The sequence below is a fragment of the Cajanus cajan genome, chromosome 2 (assembly GCF_000230855.2).
Source record: "Cajanus cajan strain Asha chromosome 2, NIPB_CcT2T_4, whole genome shotgun sequence".
Classification (NCBI taxonomy): domain Eukaryota; kingdom Viridiplantae; phylum Streptophyta; class Magnoliopsida; order Fabales; family Fabaceae; genus Cajanus; species Cajanus cajan.
The window spans coordinates 67,950,789-67,972,732 of NC_138518.1; the positions used below are offsets into that span (position 1 = coordinate 67,950,789).

General features: G+C 29.1%; 1 protein-coding gene across 1 annotated transcript; it reads right to left on the bottom strand.

Moving 5' to 3' along the window:
• Positions 1-10,815: 10,815 nt before the first annotated feature.
• LOC109789500 (protein transport protein SEC23 E) lies at positions 10,816-17,724 on the bottom strand. Its single transcript, XM_083068806.1, has 12 exons — positions 16,858-17,724; positions 16,535-16,708; positions 15,858-16,019; positions 15,374-15,516; positions 15,007-15,082; positions 14,728-14,900; positions 14,535-14,616; positions 13,207-13,284; positions 12,338-12,499; positions 11,998-12,261; positions 11,654-11,758; positions 10,816-11,474 (listed from the first exon to the last, which is right to left on the bottom strand). The coding sequence occupies exons 1-12, from the start codon at positions 17,587-17,589 to the stop codon at positions 11,328-11,330; spliced, it is 2,298 nt and encodes a 765-aa protein (XP_082924932.1). The 5' UTR covers positions 17,590-17,724; the 3' UTR covers positions 10,816-11,327.
• Between the last annotated feature and the right edge of the window lie 4,220 nt (positions 17,725-21,944).

Genomic DNA, 21,944 nt, shown 5'->3' on the forward strand with positions numbered 1-21,944 from the left:
ATTTTAGTAATATTATATAAAAAAGTGATACATCTATTGTTATATTTAATATCTATGTAGAAACCTTAAATTGTAATCATTGTGAAATTGAAAAGTACTACCTCTAGTCCTAATTATAGAAAAAAAATAAATTTTTCTTTGGTCCTAAATATAAGTAACAATCATTAGTTTTTAAAGTTACTTACGATAATTTTTTTATACCCTTAATTAATTGCTAACTCTATTTTCTATACATTTACATGTAAACAACATTAAATATAACAATCACTTAAAACAATGGTCATCTTGAAATAAAATTGAAATTTATAGCAAAATGAATTAAAAACAATTAACTTAATTATTTTTTCTTGGTCTTGATATTCACCTTATGTTGCTTATAATTATGACATATATTTTTCTAGTTGAAATTGATGAGTCCCATTAATTTCATAATAACACCTACTCTCTTTGTATTTATGTGCTATATATAAGTAAAAATAATTAATTTTACACAAATTATGAAAGACGGTAAAATACATTTATTTTTCATAATTTTATATAAAATATATATTATATTTACTAAAATATCATTAATCACATTTAGTGTAAATAATGATCTCATTTATTATCTTAGGGATATTTTTGGATTAAGAGCATTAAATAAAGTTGATTTAGTTGAAATTTGTGTGAGTCCAAAAAATTTAAGTACTTTTTACTTATATATAGATCCAGATGAAGTATTAAATAACAAAGGGAAAAGAGCATACAAACACCCTGAAACTTTTATCTTTTTGTAAATAGATGTCTTTAACTATTATTTTGTCCCAATTAATACTTAAACTTTTATAGTTATTTAAATAATTAACAAAATCAATAATTTTAAAATAGGAAAAAAATTTCTTTTACATACAACAATATATTATATTTAATTTATACGGGATAGGTCATTCAACCACCAACGATCAATGATGCTCACTTAATAATCTTGGATACTGAGGCACCCTAATGAGTTTACCCCCTTTCTTTTGGTTGCATGATTGAATCACGGGCATCCATTTTAGCACCTTCACCTACTGATGGCTTAGGGAGCCTTTGTGAGCTTACGTACTTCCCCTTTGACTGCACGACCAAACTACGTGCATCCTCTCGACAGTCTTGACTATCAATGACTATGTGTTAACAAACTGCCTTAACTTCATATTTGAAGGTATTTTGTTTGATACCCTAAGCCCTTCAACACCATTATTTGTCAATGATTTTGTGTCGATGAAGGGAGTCTTAAATAAGTACTTTGGAGCACCTGTTCAGCACTGAGTGTCCCTTTGGCACCCTCGACCACCAATTACTCTTAAAATAGTACTTTGGAGTACCTATTTGGCACTGACTACCCCTTCGACACCCTTGACCACCTATGACTCTATGTTGTTAAATGGGTTGGACAATTTCCCACCTTGGATAAAAGTAATTTAGGTAATTAAAGCTTGACTACAGTACATAATAGGATTGCCAACGCATTACCTAGTTGGTAATCTCAGGTTGATGTCCATTTAAATCTGGACCCATCATGATTAGTATAAGTAGTATCATATATCAAGGTAAGGTAAAGTTACTAATCACAAAATTTTTGTATTTATTACACAAAGTGAGTTACTTATTTTGAGCATCATAATACCTTTAGCAAATACCTCTCACTCAACTTAGTAAAACAATTGGCTCAGAGAGTGAAGAGAAGTGAAGTCATCAAAGATAGAGAGAATATAATATCTTGATATAAGTATATAATTATAATACAAAGATACAATCCAAATCTCACTCTTAAACTAACTAAGAAGATTTTGAAAATCGCATCAAACCTCATCTTTAAACTTTCAACAATGTCGTTTATATTAAAAAAGAACTCATAATCAAGTCTGTAAAGAGTGAACTGAGATAACTTATAATTCAATGGATCTTTTAGTTTTTTTTTCTTTCCAATTTACTTAATTACTAACTTTTATTGATCTTATAAAAAAATTAAACTTTTATTCTTAAACTACTTTTAATAATATTTCTTAAAAATAATACTCTCATTTAACTTATGAATTTTTTTTGAAATGATAATATTAAATATAGTTAAATTAGTTAAAACTTATTTATATTTAAATAAAAAATTTACTTATAAATGCAAGCAAAGGCATTATATTAAAAAAAAAAAATAGTGTTACAAACATTTTTCTGAATGTTCATACGTTGGAAGAGGTGCATTAATAATCATGAGTGTTTTAAGAATTGATAATCTTTATCAGTTTAAGAATATTTACCAAGTGAGCTAGGCCCAGCCCAGCCCAGCCCAGCCGCGTGCGAGTGCGACTCAGTCAAAGTCAAGAAACCCACTGGCACTGAGGTGAGTGAGTCTCCTCAAAAATGGAGGCGTACGTACTACGTACCGAATACGTCTACGTCTACGTCTAGGTACGTATATCATGTACCCACCGGCACCATAAATTAAAAAAAAAAAAAAACAGAGACCCAAAATGTACTACTTCCGTTTTATTTGTTCATATTTATTTTGCCAGAATTTGTTATTTTTTTTTATTGTCATTTTACTAAAACTAATAATTTATTAATTTTTTTTAATTTTTTATTTTTATAATTAATACATGTTTATTGAATAATGTGTGTATTTATTTTTAATATCTATTTATTTTTTTTCCAACTACCCATATAAAGTTAATGTGCATTTATAAGAACAATATATTCCTAACAAAATACTATAAAAAAAATAATATAACCATTAATTCATGGACATGTATAATTAAATACAGTAGGTTATAGTTTACGTGTAATGAATGCATTAATAATTAATAGAGTAAATTACAGTTCAACAATCTCAAAAATATAAAAAAAATAAAGGATAAAATAAGAAAGTAAATAATAAATATTTTTAAAAACTAAAATATTAATTATTTTCTTAAGTCCCGTGCAAAACCTTAAACTATTATGAAAAAAAAAAAACGGAGGGAGAAGCTCTTTTAGCATTTGGGTTTCTAGGGTTCCAACTTAAGAAATTTCCACCCTTTTGACTTATAGTTTGAACAAAACACTGGTCCCCTCTGTTGAAGTTTCGAATGGAATTTTTATTGCATATAGTTATGCTGCCAAGTCCGGCCCAAAGTCGGTAAAACACTTACTTTACGTTTTTCTAAAATAAATATTTTGTTAATAATTATATTTTTTTTCTCAAAATTTTATAATTTAAAATTACTTTTTTATTCTTATAAACTCACTCTAAAAATCTTATTTATCAAAGATATATAAATATAATTATTTTTTTCAACACCTGTCTCTAAAATATTTTATTTTATTTTTATAAAAATAATATTATTAATTTTTTAAAAAATTACTTTAAATTTTATTTTAGTTCCGATGTCAGTCTTGGTTGATCAATCAAGGATTTTAATGTATAGCATGGAAGATTGTGTACTTCTTTGATAGAGTTTTGAAGCTCTTAGTATCAAAAAATATTTGCAGGAAGGTCCCTAGTTATATTTATGTGATATGCTTGTCTAAGGAGATGTTGTTGGGCAAGTATATATCTCAGTTCAAAGAAAATGCAGAGGAATTGTTAGTACTTATAGTAGTATACAAGGGTCATTATCTGGATGCATAAATCATAATCATACCTTCAAATTCTGTTTTTCAATCTTCTTTTTAGGAAGCCTTAAGGTAATTTGGGGACCATATTCGTGTTGGTGCTTATGCTTTTTACCTCCTTCAGTTCTCTTCAGACTCTTCCAATTACAATGACATATAGATTTTGAAGGCAACAAATTCTTCCTCCCTAGTTTTCTTCTATTACTCATACATATAAATTAAATAATTTTCTTGAATCAAAAGTTTATATGGACCATTCTTCAATAAGAGTGTTTTTGTTAAGTTTATTTTATTTTTTTGCATTTAAAATGTTTAGGTTGTATTTAGATGATTTTTTTAAAAAAAATTCTAAAACTTTTATATATTAATGTTTTGTTTGGAGAAGTCCTTAATGTGAATATATGAGAATTGATTTGATAAAAAATATATAAGAAATAAAAGTGAAATTTATAATTATTTAATAAAATTAAATTATGTGAGAAATAAAGGAAAATTAATATTTAAAAAATTATATTTTATATAGTGATAGATTCTATGGTGACCACTTTTAGAAGTGGTTTATCATGGTACATAATTTATAACAATTAGATCAATCTAAAAATAACATTCTTATAATTTACCATTTCACACAGAACAACAAACTTTTCGGTAACCCTTCCTCAACTATCAGTGTAAATGATTGTTGTAGCACTATCAACCACCGCACCTTCAACTCCCTCTACTCACCAACAATCAAGTTGTCACCATTGTTATGAGCAAGTATGACACCACTTGCATTTGTTTGAACCCCTTGTTTAGGGTGACTCACCTTGGGATTTCTATCTTCCACCTTTTCCACATCCTCATGCAACACTCTAACGGTCATGCTCCTCCTCATTGTCAAGGGGCAGTGCTTCTTAGAACGATAATGGATGGATGGTCTTCTATGATGGACTCTATGACAGAGGAGGATGAATCATGTCAACAGTGGTTGTAATCGCATTGAAAGTAGGGGTATGTAAAAAATCCAAATTGATCTGAACCAATCCATAACCGATATGATCCGTATTGAAAAATCCAATTCATTTTAGAAAAAAATCTGAATCGAACCACTTTATAAAATCGGTTTAGTTATCCGATCTATTTTTACAAAGTGAATCGGTTTAGTTTTTTAAAAAAATCGATCCATATATGAGTAAAACGTGGATAACTGCACCCCATCGAACCAATCAAATTTCAAAAATATTGATCCATATTTTAAAAAAATCAAACCGATCCACTTTATAAAAATAGATCGATTATCCGATTTACTTTTTTTATAAAACAATTCAGTTTGGTTCAGATTTTTCAAAAAATCGATCCATGAACACGCCTAATTGAAGGAGTTTTGAACTAGTGAGTTGTTACACGAAAAGGGAATATAATGTAAGAGGAGTTTTGTGACGAGAGTAGTGGATAATTTGATAGTGACAACGACTATGAAGTATAGAGAGGTTGAGTTGATATAAGAAAAAAAAAAATAGTTAGAGGGACGCTATAATAGTTTGAGGATGAGATTAATCATAGGGTTAAAATTTGTAGTTCACCCTATATCTATTGAGAAAGTGGTTCACCCTACCCACAATCTTATATGATTAGATTTTATGTAAAAATAAATTATTTAAACAATTATATTTTTACTCTTTACTAATTTTTTTTAAAATATGCATTTAGGCAATAATATAGAGTAATCTTGTTCACACATTTTTTGTGAAAAATTACACATAAATTCATCCATAAGATAGTAAAATTAAATTTTCATGATTCTTAGTACAACATTCTTTTTTCAAAGACATGTTTTTTAAATCCCTAATAATCTCTTCCCTTCTCCATTTTCAAACATACTCTAAACATAGAATTCAACTTTGTACAAGAGCATGGGAATAATGACTAATTATAAGTAAAAAAGTTATATAAGATAGACATTCTAAATATGAAGTAATTGTTTAAGGTTTGTATACATAGAACAATAATAAATTATAACTTTTTGATACAATTTTATTAAAATAACTCATCTCTTAATGAATTGTTTTTGAATTGTGATGTCTACTCTCTTAATAAATGTATTATGTAATTAAATAATTTATGAAATAATAAATTAGGAAAAAAATTAATATTATGTTAAAAAGTAAAATATCATTCATTTTTTGATTTATTTTTTTATTGATAATTTATTTTAAAAATAAAATAAAAATAAATTGAAAATAAAGATAAAAATTTGCTTAACCTCACGTGGAAGAAAAAAACTTTGAAAACAATGAAGAGAGACTCATAAAAAAATACTATATATAAAAATACTTAAAAAATTAATATAAAAAATAAAGAAAATAAATTGAAAACATAAGCATTAATAATCTCTTAAAAGTTCACCTTAAAAGAAAAGTTTTTTTTTTAAAAAAAAAATGCCTACAAATTAAAAATATTTTCATCTTAATATATTAATATATAGAGAGGAAGTAAAAAATAATTTCTTTATGGTATTTTCTTTTTATGTAGTTGAGATTTTGTTTCAATTAGATATTCAAAATCTTGTTAGTTATGGGAAAAGTTATACCTAATTAATACCTACTGACAGCTCTACACGCTTTGTGATACCCAAAAAAATTTCCGTGTTCTTCATCTGGCGGCTAAAAAAATTTAATAGATCTGTATACAAAATTTATAAAAAAAAAAAAAAAAAAAAAAACAACCTAAGAAAGATTTTGATACCAAATTAAAATCAACATGAATGAATAACAAAGAATAATACTCATTAAATTTAAAGTCAGTGTTAACTGGATCAAAAATACATATGAAGCGCTGGAGAAAAAAGAATATGATTATGTTGTAATATAAAATAATCTTGTTCACGTATTTTTTTATGAAAAATTACACATAAATTTATCCATAAGACAGTAAAATTAAATTTGCATGGTTCCTACTATAACATTTTTTTTTTCAAACACATGTTTTTTAAATCCTTAATAATCTATTCTCTTCTCCATTTTCAAACATACTCTAGACATATAGAATTCAACTTTGTACAAGAGCATGGGAATAGTGACTGATTATAAGTAAAAAAATTATATAGGATGGACATTCTAAATATGAAGTAGTTGTTTAAGGTTTATATATAGAATAATAATAAATTATAACTTTTTATACAATTTTACTAAAATAATTCACCTCTCAATATATTATTTTGAATTGTGATATCTACTCTCTTAATAAATGTATTATGTGATTAAATAATTTATGAAATAATAAATTAGAAAAAAATTAATATTATGTTAAAAAGTAAAACATCATTCATTTTTTGATCTGATTGAGAGAATTTATATTTATTTTTCTTTATTAATAATTTATTTTAAAAATAAAATAAAGATAAAGATAAAAATTTGCTTAATCTCACGTGAAAGAAAAAACTTTGAAAACAATGAAGAGAGACTCATAAAAAATACTATATATTAAAATATTTAAAAAATTAATATAAAAAATAAAGAAAATAAATTGAAAACATAAGAATTAATAATCTCTTAAAAAATCACGTTAAAAGAAAAGTTTTTTTTCAAAAAAAAAAAGCCTACAAATTAAAAATATTTTCATCTTAATATATTAATATAGAGAGAGGAAATAATTAGGCATGGCAACCCCGCCCCTGATGGAGGTAAAATCTTGGTAATCATCCTGGTTCAAGTTTTCTCACCTGCCCCCACTCATGCCTTTTTTTTCTTTTAAATAAATTTGAACAAACTTTTAAAAAAATAAAAATAAAGTAAAATAATACAAATTTTTACATATAAATATTTTTAATTTTAGTTTTTATATATATATAAATAATTTTTTAATTACATTATTAAACGGGACAGGGATTAACATCCTGTCTCCTAATTTTATTAATTGAGAAAAACTCAAACTCAATAAACATAAGTTTTTTGGGTTTAAATTGGGACACGTTTGGGCGGTACACACAAGACCAAGTTAAATTGTCATACCTAAAAGTAATAAATATTTTTTTATAGTATTTTCTTTTTATGTAGTTGAGATTTTGTTTCAACGATTAGATATTCAAAATCTTGTTAGTTATGGGAAAAGTTATACCTAATTAATACACGCTTTGTGATACCCAAAAAATTTCCGTGTTCTTCATCAGGCGGCTAAAAAAATTCAATAGATCTGTACACAAAATTTATAAAAAAAATAACCTAAGAAAGATTTTGATACCAAATTAAAATCAACACGAATCAATAGCAAAAAATAGTATTCATTAAATTTAAAGTCAGTGTAAACTGGATCAAAAATACATATGAAGCGCCAGAGAAAAAAGAATATGATTATGTTGTATCAAACAGAATAAAGAATGATTTCAACGCTCCTAGCAGCCGCAGCAGCCTCTTTGACTCCGGCGGCGGAGCGGCGGGCGTTGGCGTCGGCGACGGAGGGAGGGTGGTAGTACTTGCGGCCTGTTTGGGGACAATTGGAGTGAAACCTAGCAGCGATCCTGACTCCTTGGTCAAGGATCTCGACGAGCTTTCCCATGCTTTGAATGGAATGACGCACGCTCTCTTTCTCTCTTCTCTTTCTTCCTTTCTTTCTCTCTCAGAACTTGTTTGAGAGAAAGAGAAGGGCGTGTTACAAGAAGACGAGGGACATGAAATAGTGGGTGTTTGTTTGTGGAGTGGGGAAAACAGCGTGGCTTTGCCGCATATATAGCTGTGTCCCACGCACTTTCAATTCTGTTTCCTGCCTCTCCGTTTTGAATTATTATTCTGTTTACTGCTTCCGTTACGACCGCGTTTTGCATATGTCCAACGCGTCTAATATTTGACCAATTGTCTTCTCATTTGTCTTTTCTTTTGAACTTTCTTTCCCCTTTTCCACTGCCCACATTTATGGTAATTAACATTCTAGAATACCAAAATTCCTTTTTCTGCTTCAAACATTCAACATATATACGCACAATAATTATTTATTTCATATAATTATATTTATAACAAATATTTTTATATAATTCTTTTGGTAACAAAATATTTTTATTGTAGTTAATATTGAAAGTGGATAATTACTTTTTTTTAAATACTTTTCCCAATTTTATTCTTAATAGATAGTAGGAAAAAATATTAAAAATATAATATAAAGTTACAAAGGTGTTAATAAAAGTGAAGATGTTAAACCATATTTTCTTTATATATTGTAATCTTGATACCCATTCGTAATACAAATTATTAAACTAGTTAATACTATACAAGGAAGGGATTACCTTATTTTATTTCTATAAAATCCTATTCTATAATTAACAATTACAGTATATAATAATATTTAAGGAAAAAATTATTATTCATATATTTATAAAATATTTATTAATAACGTTAAATTTTTGTACCTTTGTATACTTTATTTTAATAATATATTTTTGAACATATATAGATTGACATAAAAAATAATGTATTTAATAAATATATATTATATTTATTAAATAAAATATTTTATATTACTACCAAAGTTAATTATATATGATGTTTATTAAATAAATTAACAATATATAAAGAAGAAATCATATTATTTTTTATTATTGTAAATACAAGGAAAAAAATCAGTTTAGTCATATATTTATAAAACTATTATATTAATTTTTGTGCATTTAACTTTAATGATATATTTTAAATGTATATAGATTGATATGAAAAAGTAATATGTTTGATTACTTAATCTTCTATTTAACATATAACATATAACATAAAACTAAAAACAATGATTTTTAAATTTAGAGGATGAAAAACATATAATATTTAAGTGGTTAACATATATATATATATATATATATATATATATATATATATATATATATAAATTTAATAAATATATTATGTTTAATAAATATAATATTTTATACTATTATAAAGTTAGTTATATACAATATTTAATAATATACGAGTTAATACTGTATAAGAAAGAAATAATTTTTTTTATTAATACTATATTATAATTAATAAAAAAATGTTATACAAAGATTCAACAACTTAAATATACAAAAATAGCATATAAGCATTTTTTTTTAATCATATAAAGAGATTAATCAGTAGCATCATTATAAACATATAGACCCAATTTTTTTCACATCTCAACCATAAAAAGAAATATCATACAGTTTAGTAGCATACTACAACATGCATGAACAAATTAGATCTACAAAATATACAGAGAGGGTTTTGACCAAACTCATCTCATTCTCAACTCTCCCATAGAGTCAAATACACGATGAACGAAATACTCTTTTTTGTTTTTTTTTCCCCATACCTTAGTATATACGTGACCTCTAGGGAGTGGGAGATTCCTTCTCTCAACTTCCCTCTCCTTCTAGCAACCTTGAACTCTCTAGGACTCCCTACTCCTCAGAATTTTTCGGGAACTTGTGATAGTGTTTAGGGTTTTCTATTACAAAGGGTTTGGGAAGGTTGTAGGGGAAAAAATGGCTAAAAGGGAGTGACAACGATGGCCAATGAGGTTAATTTTAAGGGCTTCAGGTGGGCAGCTACCTAGACAAGGAGGGGTTAAGTGTATAACTTAGGTGAAGCAAAATCCTCTCTAAAATTCTTTTATCATTATCCAACCCAAACCCTTATCGGTTATATCAACCACACACCAAAACACATTATAATTATGCTAAGTTATTACTATTAGTTATAACATTGCATAAAATCTTATAAATTAATTAATTAAACCTTGCAACAACTTATTTTAATTAACTAATTTCCATTTTTTTTATCGTAACTGGTTAAATTCACGAAGCTATAAATTACTGATTTAAAACTAAACATTTTAATTTTAAAAGGCATTATTTCATTTTTAAAATCTGAAACTAGAATAATGTTAAATCCCTTAAGATAAAACAAAAAGAAAACACAGTAAACTCCTTTTAGGTAAAAATTGAGTCGTTATATCTAGCAATAGAACAACATTGAATTTCCATCACATGCATTTCTTATCCAAAAACTGGAACTTAAAAAAAAAAAGTGTAATGAACTATAGTTGAAGGAGAGGGGGAAAGATCCCCTGAACCACTCGAAAATTTTTGGTTTTTCTCCGATTTTGAATGGTTTACCCAAAAATAACTTAATAATTAATGCACAGCAACCACTAAGCAAACCTTCATATAAAGGAGATCACGTTTTGAGGTTGTCTGAGGACAATGGAAGAAAAGAAAACTATCATCAAAAAGTATTCACTTCACCAGGATGTGTACTGTAATGCTAACTTAATATACAGAATAGCAGATATTGTAATTCGTATCGACTCCAATATGATAAAATGACTTTCATTACTCTGCAACCTAGGGACACGTAAACCGACTATATAATAAATTGATCCGGATCTGGGCCAAAACAAATTAAAAAAAAATATCAAACTATCTCCCTCATTTGCTTTGCTGCTGTCACAGAAATCACTCTTAACTTACATTTCCCTATCCTTTCTTTCTGCAACAGAAACTCTATACCTTCGACGCCTTTATTTTTCCATTAACAAAATCCGACCATAGCCCTAAAGAATAACATTTCACAAATTTCTTTATTCCTCAAATGATGCGGGCTACGACCTGCTCTCCTTTAGGAACAAGGAAAAGAAAGGAAATTAACTGAATCGAACAGCAAAACGAAGGGCACATCATTGGTGCATTGTCCGAACCAAAGTCCAAAACCCATAACTGTGGGTCACTACTATCAGGATTGGACAGCCAGCTTCTGCAGATGCTCAAAGAAAACTTGAAGGCTCACGTCATCAGTGAAGATTACATCTGAACCAGCAGCCATCTCATGGGCATTATTGTATGTTGCTGAAGGATTCAACTTTGCTAGTAAAAATCTAGCCTGTTCAACATCAACAAAACACAACTAAGGGTCTCATCAAAGAAAAATTTTAACATACCAAGCAAAGTGGATTTCTGAAACAATTTTCTGCTAATATATTATGAAAGTGATATGTCATACATCAGCAACACTCGGTACTAATGAATTTCAGGAAAAGCAAACATAATACATATACTTACTTGGGAGCCATGTTGATCACACACCACTAATCTAGGAACAGGGAAACGTTCTCTAATTATGATTTGGGCATCTTCTTGCGGAGCTTGTAATAGATGTGCAAAAGCCTGTGCCGTATATCCAAGATATTAGCAAACAGAACATGGAGAGATAACATATACAACACTTGACCTTACAAATGAAAGCTCTGAATTAAATAATTTCCATCTTAAACTAGCAGAATGCTATTAACGATCCCAACTAGAAGACTATGCATAACGATTTAAACAAACTCAATAATTAATAATCAATCATTTTGAGAACAGAATTCACATTAGTAGGATATCTATGAGCAGTGGGTACATGCCTGGTGCTCTGGCTGGTTCTGGTATCCCATGTTGCGCCATTGAGCTATTGTCATTCCATGAAAAATTACCATGCTAAAATATGAATCAAGCAATAAAATCCGGTCCGCAGAAATGGAAGCCACATCTAACAACGCTGGTGCAGGCAGTGAATTAAATGAATATGCTATTAGAGATGGCTGAATCATGACAGCAGCATTACTTATATTTTCCCTGTTTAACAACATGCGGAAGTATGCAGTCTCATCGGGACTATTATTAAAAACCTGCCAATAAATTTCACCACAAATTTAAATTATGTTTTTAAAGCAATAGTAATGCATAAAGAAAATTACAGGGTACCTGTACAAACTGAGATCTTCGCAGATTGAAGATAAATTGGGGGAATAATGAAAATGATGGGTTTAATGTAAAAGAAGAAGGATCATCCTTGCGGTAGTCACCAAATTTAGAGCAAAGGCGAATGAGTAAACGATCCAACCATCGTGTGGCATCAAATGCTTCCTGATCAAACAACAGATGACACTAAATTAGCCTGAAAGTTAATGAAAAAATAAAATTTTCCATAAAAACAGTAATTTGCAGCATGTTATTTACAAGTTTAATGGTTATGCATTATCAACAAAAAAAGTTTTATACTGTCAATTAATCATAAATCATGATGTGAATGACTTTTAAGGTAGTCATTGTAAAAGTTAACAAACTTGCCCTACATGGTATTTTATGATTGAATTACAGTGTGAAATCCTTTTACGCAGTGCATAGACTGTTTGTTCGTTATTTATTAGCAAAAGAATATCAAATTGAAATAAGCTACCTTTGAACGAAGAAAAGATATGGGCATAACTAAATAAGATGGGAAATAAGTTCACAAAAGAAATTAAAACTAAAATCTTAGATGACATATTGTGAATTGCCAACCCATCAATTCTTGGTCACACACATATTAGAAAACAATGAGCAATACTTCATCCCATTTTACAATTTCCTATGACACCCAACATTCCAGTTAGAGCAAAATATAATTTACCATAAATTGATCAAAATTAGCATTGCCGCTTTAAGTTCTTAACAAGATTAAACAAGTGAAAAGTTCAGATTTGAGCAAAGAAAAAACTTATAGCCTCCTGAGCAAATAAATCCAGCAGTGGTAAAATATATTTTACAAAACATAGAGAATAACAAAAAATAACACAACTTGACATATATACCTCTGTCTCCATTTTTAGAGATGCTAGTCTGGCCATTACTACTGCAGCAGTTTCTTGGTCAAATCCTTGGACCAATTCCTGAAGATAAAATATATTATCTTTTCTAGTAACCGCATTTTTCATAAATGATGAAAATCCATTGATGGAGACAGAAATACAGCAGCATGCCAACAATAATATAGAAGAGAATAACCCTAAAACTATTATTTTCTCGGAATATCTACTATATTCATCAACTTTTGGCTTATCCTTCCTTGTTTGTAGTGGGCTCTAAACTAGGATAAAGCACAAACTTCTGTGCTAAGGGATTACCAAAGCCCATAGTTTAGAGTGTTTTTGACTTGGTTACTGTACATGTATTATGTGTTGATTCAATGGGTTACTTGTATTCATTTTCTTCAATGAAATTCCTTTCATTATTAAACCCCCCAAAAACATGCAAAAAAACAAATAGTCCAAAAAATACAGACCTCCATTACGGGCAATACAAGCACACTTTCTTGGAGACACCATTTTAGTTATACTATGTCAGGCACCCAAAGTTTTAAGGCATGTTTTAGAGAGAAAAGGGAGGTAACAAATAATTTAATCCCATCTAGGCAGTGTGAAAGGTATGATCTCACGTAAATACCCACTACAAAGGTGGCAAAAATGGAAAGCAATGGTGGGCTTCAGCTATGAGAAGGAGGGAGGGAAAACAGAAAGGGGCAAGAAAGGATTAAGTTAGGGCAGTGAAGGAGAGAAACAGGCCTCTCAAATTGCCTGGATATATTGTATTTGCTTTTCTGTTCTGTTCTGTGGAGAGGAAGTGAGGAGAAGAGTTTCTAGAAGTTTCTCAACAAACTTGGCCCTCTGATATCAGTAGCAGAATTTCAGTGATAATGCTGCATTATTCAGCTATTTTTGCTCCAGTTCTATCACATTATAATATGAGCTTGCCTGCTATATTTATTTCCCTGCCAATTTTGTTATACTCTGAGACATATAAAATGCAGTAACTGAAACAGGTCTCTTTCTATTAATTGGATATTGAAAATGACATTAATCAATTTAACATTTACATTGTAAAAACAGTCCTAAACTCCAAATAATTCAAGGCTTTTTCAAGCACAGCCATACAAGTTCAATCTAGACAGAGATAAATCATTCAGATATCTATCTATGCCAAAGTTTAGAATCATAATTGACAGCAAGGAAACAGAGACAAGAGAATTATCATAAATCCTTCTTAATATTATGATAAATGTAGAAGCTACAACAATATTTTTTACCATTGAAAAATACACAAACATCCAGCTGCAAATATAGAAACAAACAACTGAAACTACCTCAGAGCTAACAGTTACATCTACCCATCTTCTAGTCACTGTAGTGACACGAACCACAGATTGACCATTCGGGCTCTGGAAACTGTAATAAGAACATGACCAATATATTCAATGATCAGCAAGGAGAGAGAAAGATGCATGACATAGTCATAGTATAAATAATATCCTATAAATGAAAGTTCTCAAACATAACCTTGTAACGAACTGCAGGTAAAACTGTGGGTTAGCAGCAGCTGGAGTGTTTGTACGATCACTTGATGAAAGATCAAACAACACGGTCAAGCATGTACTCCTGTCAAGGCCACACATTTTCCAAGATGTAGTGTTTCCCTCTCCTATCACAGTATCAGCAACAGAAGGCCCTTTCTGCAGTATGTGATTGTAACCATCAAACTCCAAATATATTAGGTCAACTCACAGACTCCATTTCCAGTGTCAATAAGCAACAGCAAAAAAATGATCCAAATCCAACCTTTTCCAATGATGTGCAAGGTCCAATTATACCCTGAATTTTGATTTCCTTGGAGCAATTAATCTCAAGTGTTCCGCTGTTACATAAATTAAGTTGGCAGGGAGCGTGTTTGTTAGAGAATAAGAGCAACACATCATAGAGAGAACGAGAAACAAGAAAAGAGGATAAAATGTAAAAGAACCAAATGGAAAATATTCTTATCAGTAACCTGATAAAAACTGAAAATCACATCAATAATGATACACAACCAAAAAAACTCTCAAAATACAATAAGAATGAGAATATAAACAAGCCAAAATAAATAACTTCATTGGGATGAAGCGAATTAAAAATTCAAGTATCAGTCAAAATTGAAACAAAGACCCACTTGAAACAAAGACCAAGAGATTGCTCCCCATCCTCGAAAACACGCTTAAAAGAGTCCTTGAAGACTGAATGACCAAAACTTTCGGACAGGACAAGAAGACCACCAGTCTTTTCAACGGCAACTTTCATTTCTGCTACTCCAACCTATAGATTCAAATATCAAAAAACCATCAAATAGCAGAAGATGAAAATGAGAACAATTTGATCCTAATTGTCATCAAATGCAACATTCTGAGAACAATATCAACTCTATTCCAAGGATTCTCACAGCATAATATGAACAATAACTTATATATCCACAAGAAAGTCAAAGGTAAGAATTATGATTGCAATAGCATGAGCTTATCATCTCAAGCATGTGAGAGATAATGAAAATCATAATGATATTAATGTAAGCACATAAGGGTATTAACATAACTAACAACATATCAATAAGAAAAATAAGCACTGAAATTGTATCAGAAAAATTGTTTTCCGGCACATACCTGATCAAGGGCTGATGCAAAAAGATCTAAAACATGACCCTGGCTAACCAGCTGTTTTGCAAGACCCTCATAAAACTTGACTGCTTTCTTGAAGTATGGTGCTGCATCTTTATCAAGATCTTTATGAGAACGCACAGGATCAGATAGATCTTTTGACACAATCTGCAGAGAAAATTTGAAATCAATATCTACAGCATCAAAAAAATTCTTTGCATATATCTCCCTTCCACTTATATTAGTTTACTACACGGTCTTTAGTGCTTCAACTCTCTGAATCAAAATAAAATGAATGCCACAGAAGAAATTGAGTCTTACAAATTTACAATTTACCGTTGATTAATCATCTCTATTAAATAACCTAATAGAAGCAGCTTAATACCCCCAAACACATACTATTACTATTCAGTACAACACCATCTCAGCCTCCCAAGTGACCAAAAACAAATTAAACTGCTTGCACTATAATCTAATTTCCTGGAAGCAGAAACAACAAAGTGCCTCCCATTTGATGTTAAATGATACTCAGTCTCCTATTGCCACACACTCTTAATCATAAATTCCGACAAAACCCCCTTCCTTATCTTTCACCAAAAAAAAAAAAAAATGTCCCCGTTTGTAACAAAATCAACCAGCACCAACGATGAAAGCAGCAGAGCAAAGAGCAAAAACTGATTTACCGAGCCAGGCCCTTCAGTGCAGGGACCCCCAACCAAAGCTATGATTCTAGCCCCAGTCCCGGGATTACAAGCAGCAAGCAGCCCCGCGGCAACACTCAACGCCACTCCGGTACACCGCGCCGGGCGAGACCCAGGCGAAACCGGCCACTGGTCCGGCTGCAATTCATCCAAAACCTGAATGGCCACATCACAAAAGCAAGCAACCCATCCGTCAAAAATCAATCAAAAACAATGACAAATACTATCATTACTATTGCATCATTATTACACATTGCAATTCGCAACGAGTGAGGACAACAGCGCATAGTGTACACGAAACGCACCGAATTGAGAGTGTATTCACAATCAGAAGCAGGCAGCAAGAACCTGGTGACAGCAGCAGGAGGCTGATTGGGCATCATGATGTTCCCCTTCTGGTAGGGTTGCCTCGTGGCGGCGAGGCCAAGGTGCTGGAGAACGTGGTCCTTGGGAATGTCCTTGTTCCCGCGGAACACGTAAACCTTGGAGAGCTCCGAGAAGGCGAGCTCGTGGACGTGAACCTGCGTGCCGAAGGAGATGAATCCGACGAGGGCGTTGTCGGGGAGAAGGCCAATGGCTTGGCGGAGAGCGGACTGGAGGAAGTGGAGCTCGTCGGAGATGAGGCAGGTGTCGAGGAGGAAGAGGAAGACGGGGGTAGGGTTAGGGTTAGGGTTAGGGTTAGGGTTAGGGCTAGGGAGGGAGTATTGGAGGGTGGTGTATTGGGGGTAGAGCTCCCCGGGGAGGTTGGTTGGGGAGATTTGGGAGTAGTGAGGGGGGAAGTGGTTGCGGTTGAAGCAGAAGGGGCAGATCCAGATCTTGGCGGCGAAGTCGACGCGGGAGAAGGGGTTGAGGAGGGAGGCGCATGTTTTGCAGCGGAGAGGAGGGTAGGCGAGGGTGGGGATGTCGGGGTGGGGGCGGAGGAGGGAGAGGGTGGCGGCGAGTGGAATGACGCACTTGCTGGCTTCCACTTTGGTGCGGGGCCAGAGGTTCCACGTCATGCGCAGGCCGTCTGATCCTTCGGGATCCATCTCCGACATTGCTGAGCGTTGATTCGATTCTCCCTTTCGCCACCAAATCACAATCCTCACTCCTCACTTCAACTCGCTGACTCCATCGCCTACGTTTCTTCTCCTTTTTTTTTTTCTTTTTCTTTTCTTTTCTTTATTTACTCCATTTCTTATACTGCTACTGGGTGTCAATTTTTTTTTATAAAAAAACACAACAACTATTGTACGGCGTATTTTATAGTTGATTTTTTTTTTTTACCTCTACGTCAATTTAATTTTATATTATAATATATTTATTTTATCATATTATTAATTTATTTATTTATACTTATTGAAATATTTATTTAATTATTTATTTTTATATTTAGATCAATTTAATCATTTTTAAATAATTACCATTTTTAACATTTTGAATAATTTTTATTAATTTAAAACATGAAACTTGTATTATTAAATTTATTCTTACAAAAATTATGAAATATAATTAACGTTTAAATTTATAAAAAAGTTAAATATAGTTAAAATTGTGTAAAAAATATATTATATAAATAATTAGAACATAATATCAATTATAATTTTTGAGATCATATAACATTATTAGTTTAAATTTTAATTATATTTACTAATTTTCATATAAATGAAACTAATGAGATAAATTTGAAGTCTTGAATTAGTAAAAAATGATTAAGAGACTAAATTGATATAAATTTAGGAGATAAATGACTAAAATGAACATTTTAAAAGATGAAGGATAATTTTTTTTTTAAATAATTAATTAAAATTATAATTTAGTCAATAAATTTGTTTCATGATTGAAATTTTAAGAGTAATTAAAGTTTTTATTTTTGCTTTTTAGGTTATAAGAGTAACTAATGTTCTAGATATATAGAACAAACACATGTGTCGTGAAAATGAAGAAAATTTCTTTTTGCATACAAATATTTAAATAAACATGTGTTAGTAACTAGTAATTAGTATTTTTTTTTAGCATATATGTGTTATCTTATATTTTTATATTTATAATTTACAATAAATAAATATTTTGATATTTAAATTTAAATTATATAATAATTAAAATTTGAAATAAATTAATATTTTAACTTTTAAATTATGTTTTAGATTTATAATAAAGTTAAATATAACTTTAATCCATGTAAAATAAGTAAATTGTGATTTTAGTTCATGTAATTTTTGTTTTGTTTTTAATCCCTATGAAATTTAGAGTTATTATCTTTGGTTTTTGTTATTATTATTATTATTATATGATAAATTTTATTATTATTTTTTAACTAGTCTTGATCATGATAACATGTTAGTGTGTGATATTTCAAAATTTTGTTATAGGTTCTTAAAATAAATATTATTTATTTATCTTAAAATTATCGCTAAAAATCAAAAATAATATTTTCAAATTTTAAAAGATAATTTTTTTTTATAAAAGTCAAAATGAAAACTTATTATAAAAACATATTTGAATCTTATTTTTATCTATTATTGGTTATGTATTTTAAATAAAAATAATAATTTATAAATAAATACGATGAATAAAATTTAAAATATATAAGAGGTTAAAACAAAATTTATAAAGTCTTTCATAAATCAAATAAAATTACTATCACCATCAAATTTATTTATTTTGATTGGAGAAGTAACACAAAATATAAAAATTCAATTATCATAAACTACTTTTATTTATATTCACGTACATTTATTTATATTAATTAATTTTTTTTGTTATCTCTTTCAAGTTATTGTCTTCATCTTTATTTTAAAAATAGTATTTTAGCTTGCCTACAAATCAAATGTTCATTATATATAATTGGTAGCATTGGGAAAAAAAATTATCTATCAAAATTACTAATATCTTCAACGATTGAACCTCCATTTTGTTACACTAACTTAAAATATCCATTTTGCAAAGGTTGAAAATAGGATTTAAAAGAGTCGAGCCCAAAAAATCAGGAAATTAGGAAATTTGTGTGCTTAATATGGATATGAAAACCCTAACCATGTGTCGGTATATGAAAGAAAGTCTCTTAGAAAAACCAATCCTAACTATAAAAAAAATCTTCAAAATTTTATTAAAAACAGTATAAAAAACCCATAAATACTTTAGAAAACTCAAAAAAAAAAAAAAAGACTTAGAAGCCATATAAAATGGCTAATAAAACTTATAATTTGATATGTTTCAAGTGTAGTTGCTTTGGCCATACGAAGAAAGATTGTTAAGTAAGAGAATTTTTTTAATAATTTTGAAAAGAGTAAAGATTTAAAAGAATAAATTGCTAAAATCATGTTAGAAGAGTTTTTAGATTTAGAAGAATCATCCTCCTCTAATTTAGTTATTGTTGATGAATTTGAAGGATATGATTTTAACAAAATACTAAAATAGACAGAACAACAATAAATAAAAATTACCATAAATAATTTGGATAAAGAAATAAAAGACTTGAAAGAAGAAATAAAAATTCTAAAATTAGAATTACAAGCATCAAATGTGTGTGTGAGTTACAAAATTATCTTTCGTAGTTATTGCTAGTTTAAGCTTAGTAATTTTTCACTTATCTCTTTAAATAATTACTCAAGTATTATTTTTATAGAAAGTCTCTTTAAACTTCATAGTACTTAAGTATTTTTTACAGACAAAATCTTTTCAAGTTTTCCAACTAAAATACTTCGTTAAAACTTAGATGGTAAAATTAACAAATATCATCTCTCTTACGATATGATAAAACTATTTAGCTTTAGAAAAACTTTTTATAGAGAGAAGTTGTTACAAAAGAATAGGTTGCTAAGATTTTAGAATGAGTAAATAATTTCTTTGTTGATAAAACTTCATATCTACAAGTAGATACGGTTGCAAATCTTTTAAGATGCATAACAAGTATATTTTGTCACCCCACTCCATATGACGAGTGTTCATTGATAACATCAATGTTTACATTAAATATGTTTTACCATATTATTACTTTTTATATGATATTAGACATTTCTTATCAGTTTTTTTTATTATTAAAGGGAATGAAACATATTATATTATGTTAGTCCGAAACAATTTTTCTATTGACCACACTCTTTCTAAGAATTAGATTGTGTCCTTTTCTATTTGAAAAATAATGTACATCTTTAATGTCACAATTTTAGAAAATTCTAAACTCTAAATCTTAAATCATAAACTTAAGTATGACTATTTTGTTAATAAAAAAATAAAGATAAATAATATATATATATATATATATATATATATATATATAATTTAAGACTATAATCTTAAGACGGTGAATGCCTAGTTTTGTTATTTTCATTATAAAAACAATGTCATCACGTATTTCTAATAAATAGTAACGTTTTATTTGTATAAACTTGCATTTCTACTTTCGAAAATTCTTGCTTGTTATAATTAAAAACATAATTATTTGGGAAGTCCAAATTTAATATAATTTATATTTTATTTATTTATACAAATAGATATCAAATATTTTTTTATATATTTTTTTGTTTTTAGTTAGTTCGTAATTTCATTTATTTCATTAAGTCCTCCTGCATTGATTTATCCAACTTAAGATTATTAAAAAATAAGCAAAAATAATATGAAAGATCATCCTTATTAACATAGCTTTATTCCTTTGATAAATAATTATATTTTCATTCCTTTTATAAAGTTTAATGTACACTTTTTAAGTTGATTATTATTTTTCTTCATCTGAAAAAAAAATACTTTGGAGTTATTATATCCGAAAGAGAGAAACACAAAACAAAAAACTTACAGTTTTGTTTATAAGATATATAACTCTATAGTTGTTTTCTTTGCTTGACATAGAAAATATACAGACAAGAATTAAGAATAACTTATTAACAGGAGGCGAAATTCACTTCATCGGTGATACGGCAGTTAAAGTGGGTTTCAGTCCGTGAGTCAATCCGGCCCACTTTGAAAACAAGTTGGACCGAGTCAAAAAAATGAAAAAATTCATGATGAGTCAAAAAATGTGACCTGACCCACCCGAGTTGAACCTGTGGTGGGCCGGGCTGCCCACTTGATTCACTTATCAACCCATCAACCTAACTCATTAACAACCCACCAACAACTTATTTAACTATTTATTATTATATATGAATTATTTTAATAAAATATCATTTTTTTATAGATAAAGATAAAATTAATGTTAAACAATATGAAATTACTATAAAATTATCTACCTAAACCTCCAATAAAATTTAATATTGATGAATAATCACTCTCATGAAAGGATTTTTATTTTTTTTACTTTAATTTTTTAAAATTATACACTTTAATTTAAGTTTAATATTATATCTATGATACTTAGTTTGATAATTTATATTTTAGATTAGAGATTATTTTATATTAAAATTTATTTTAAATT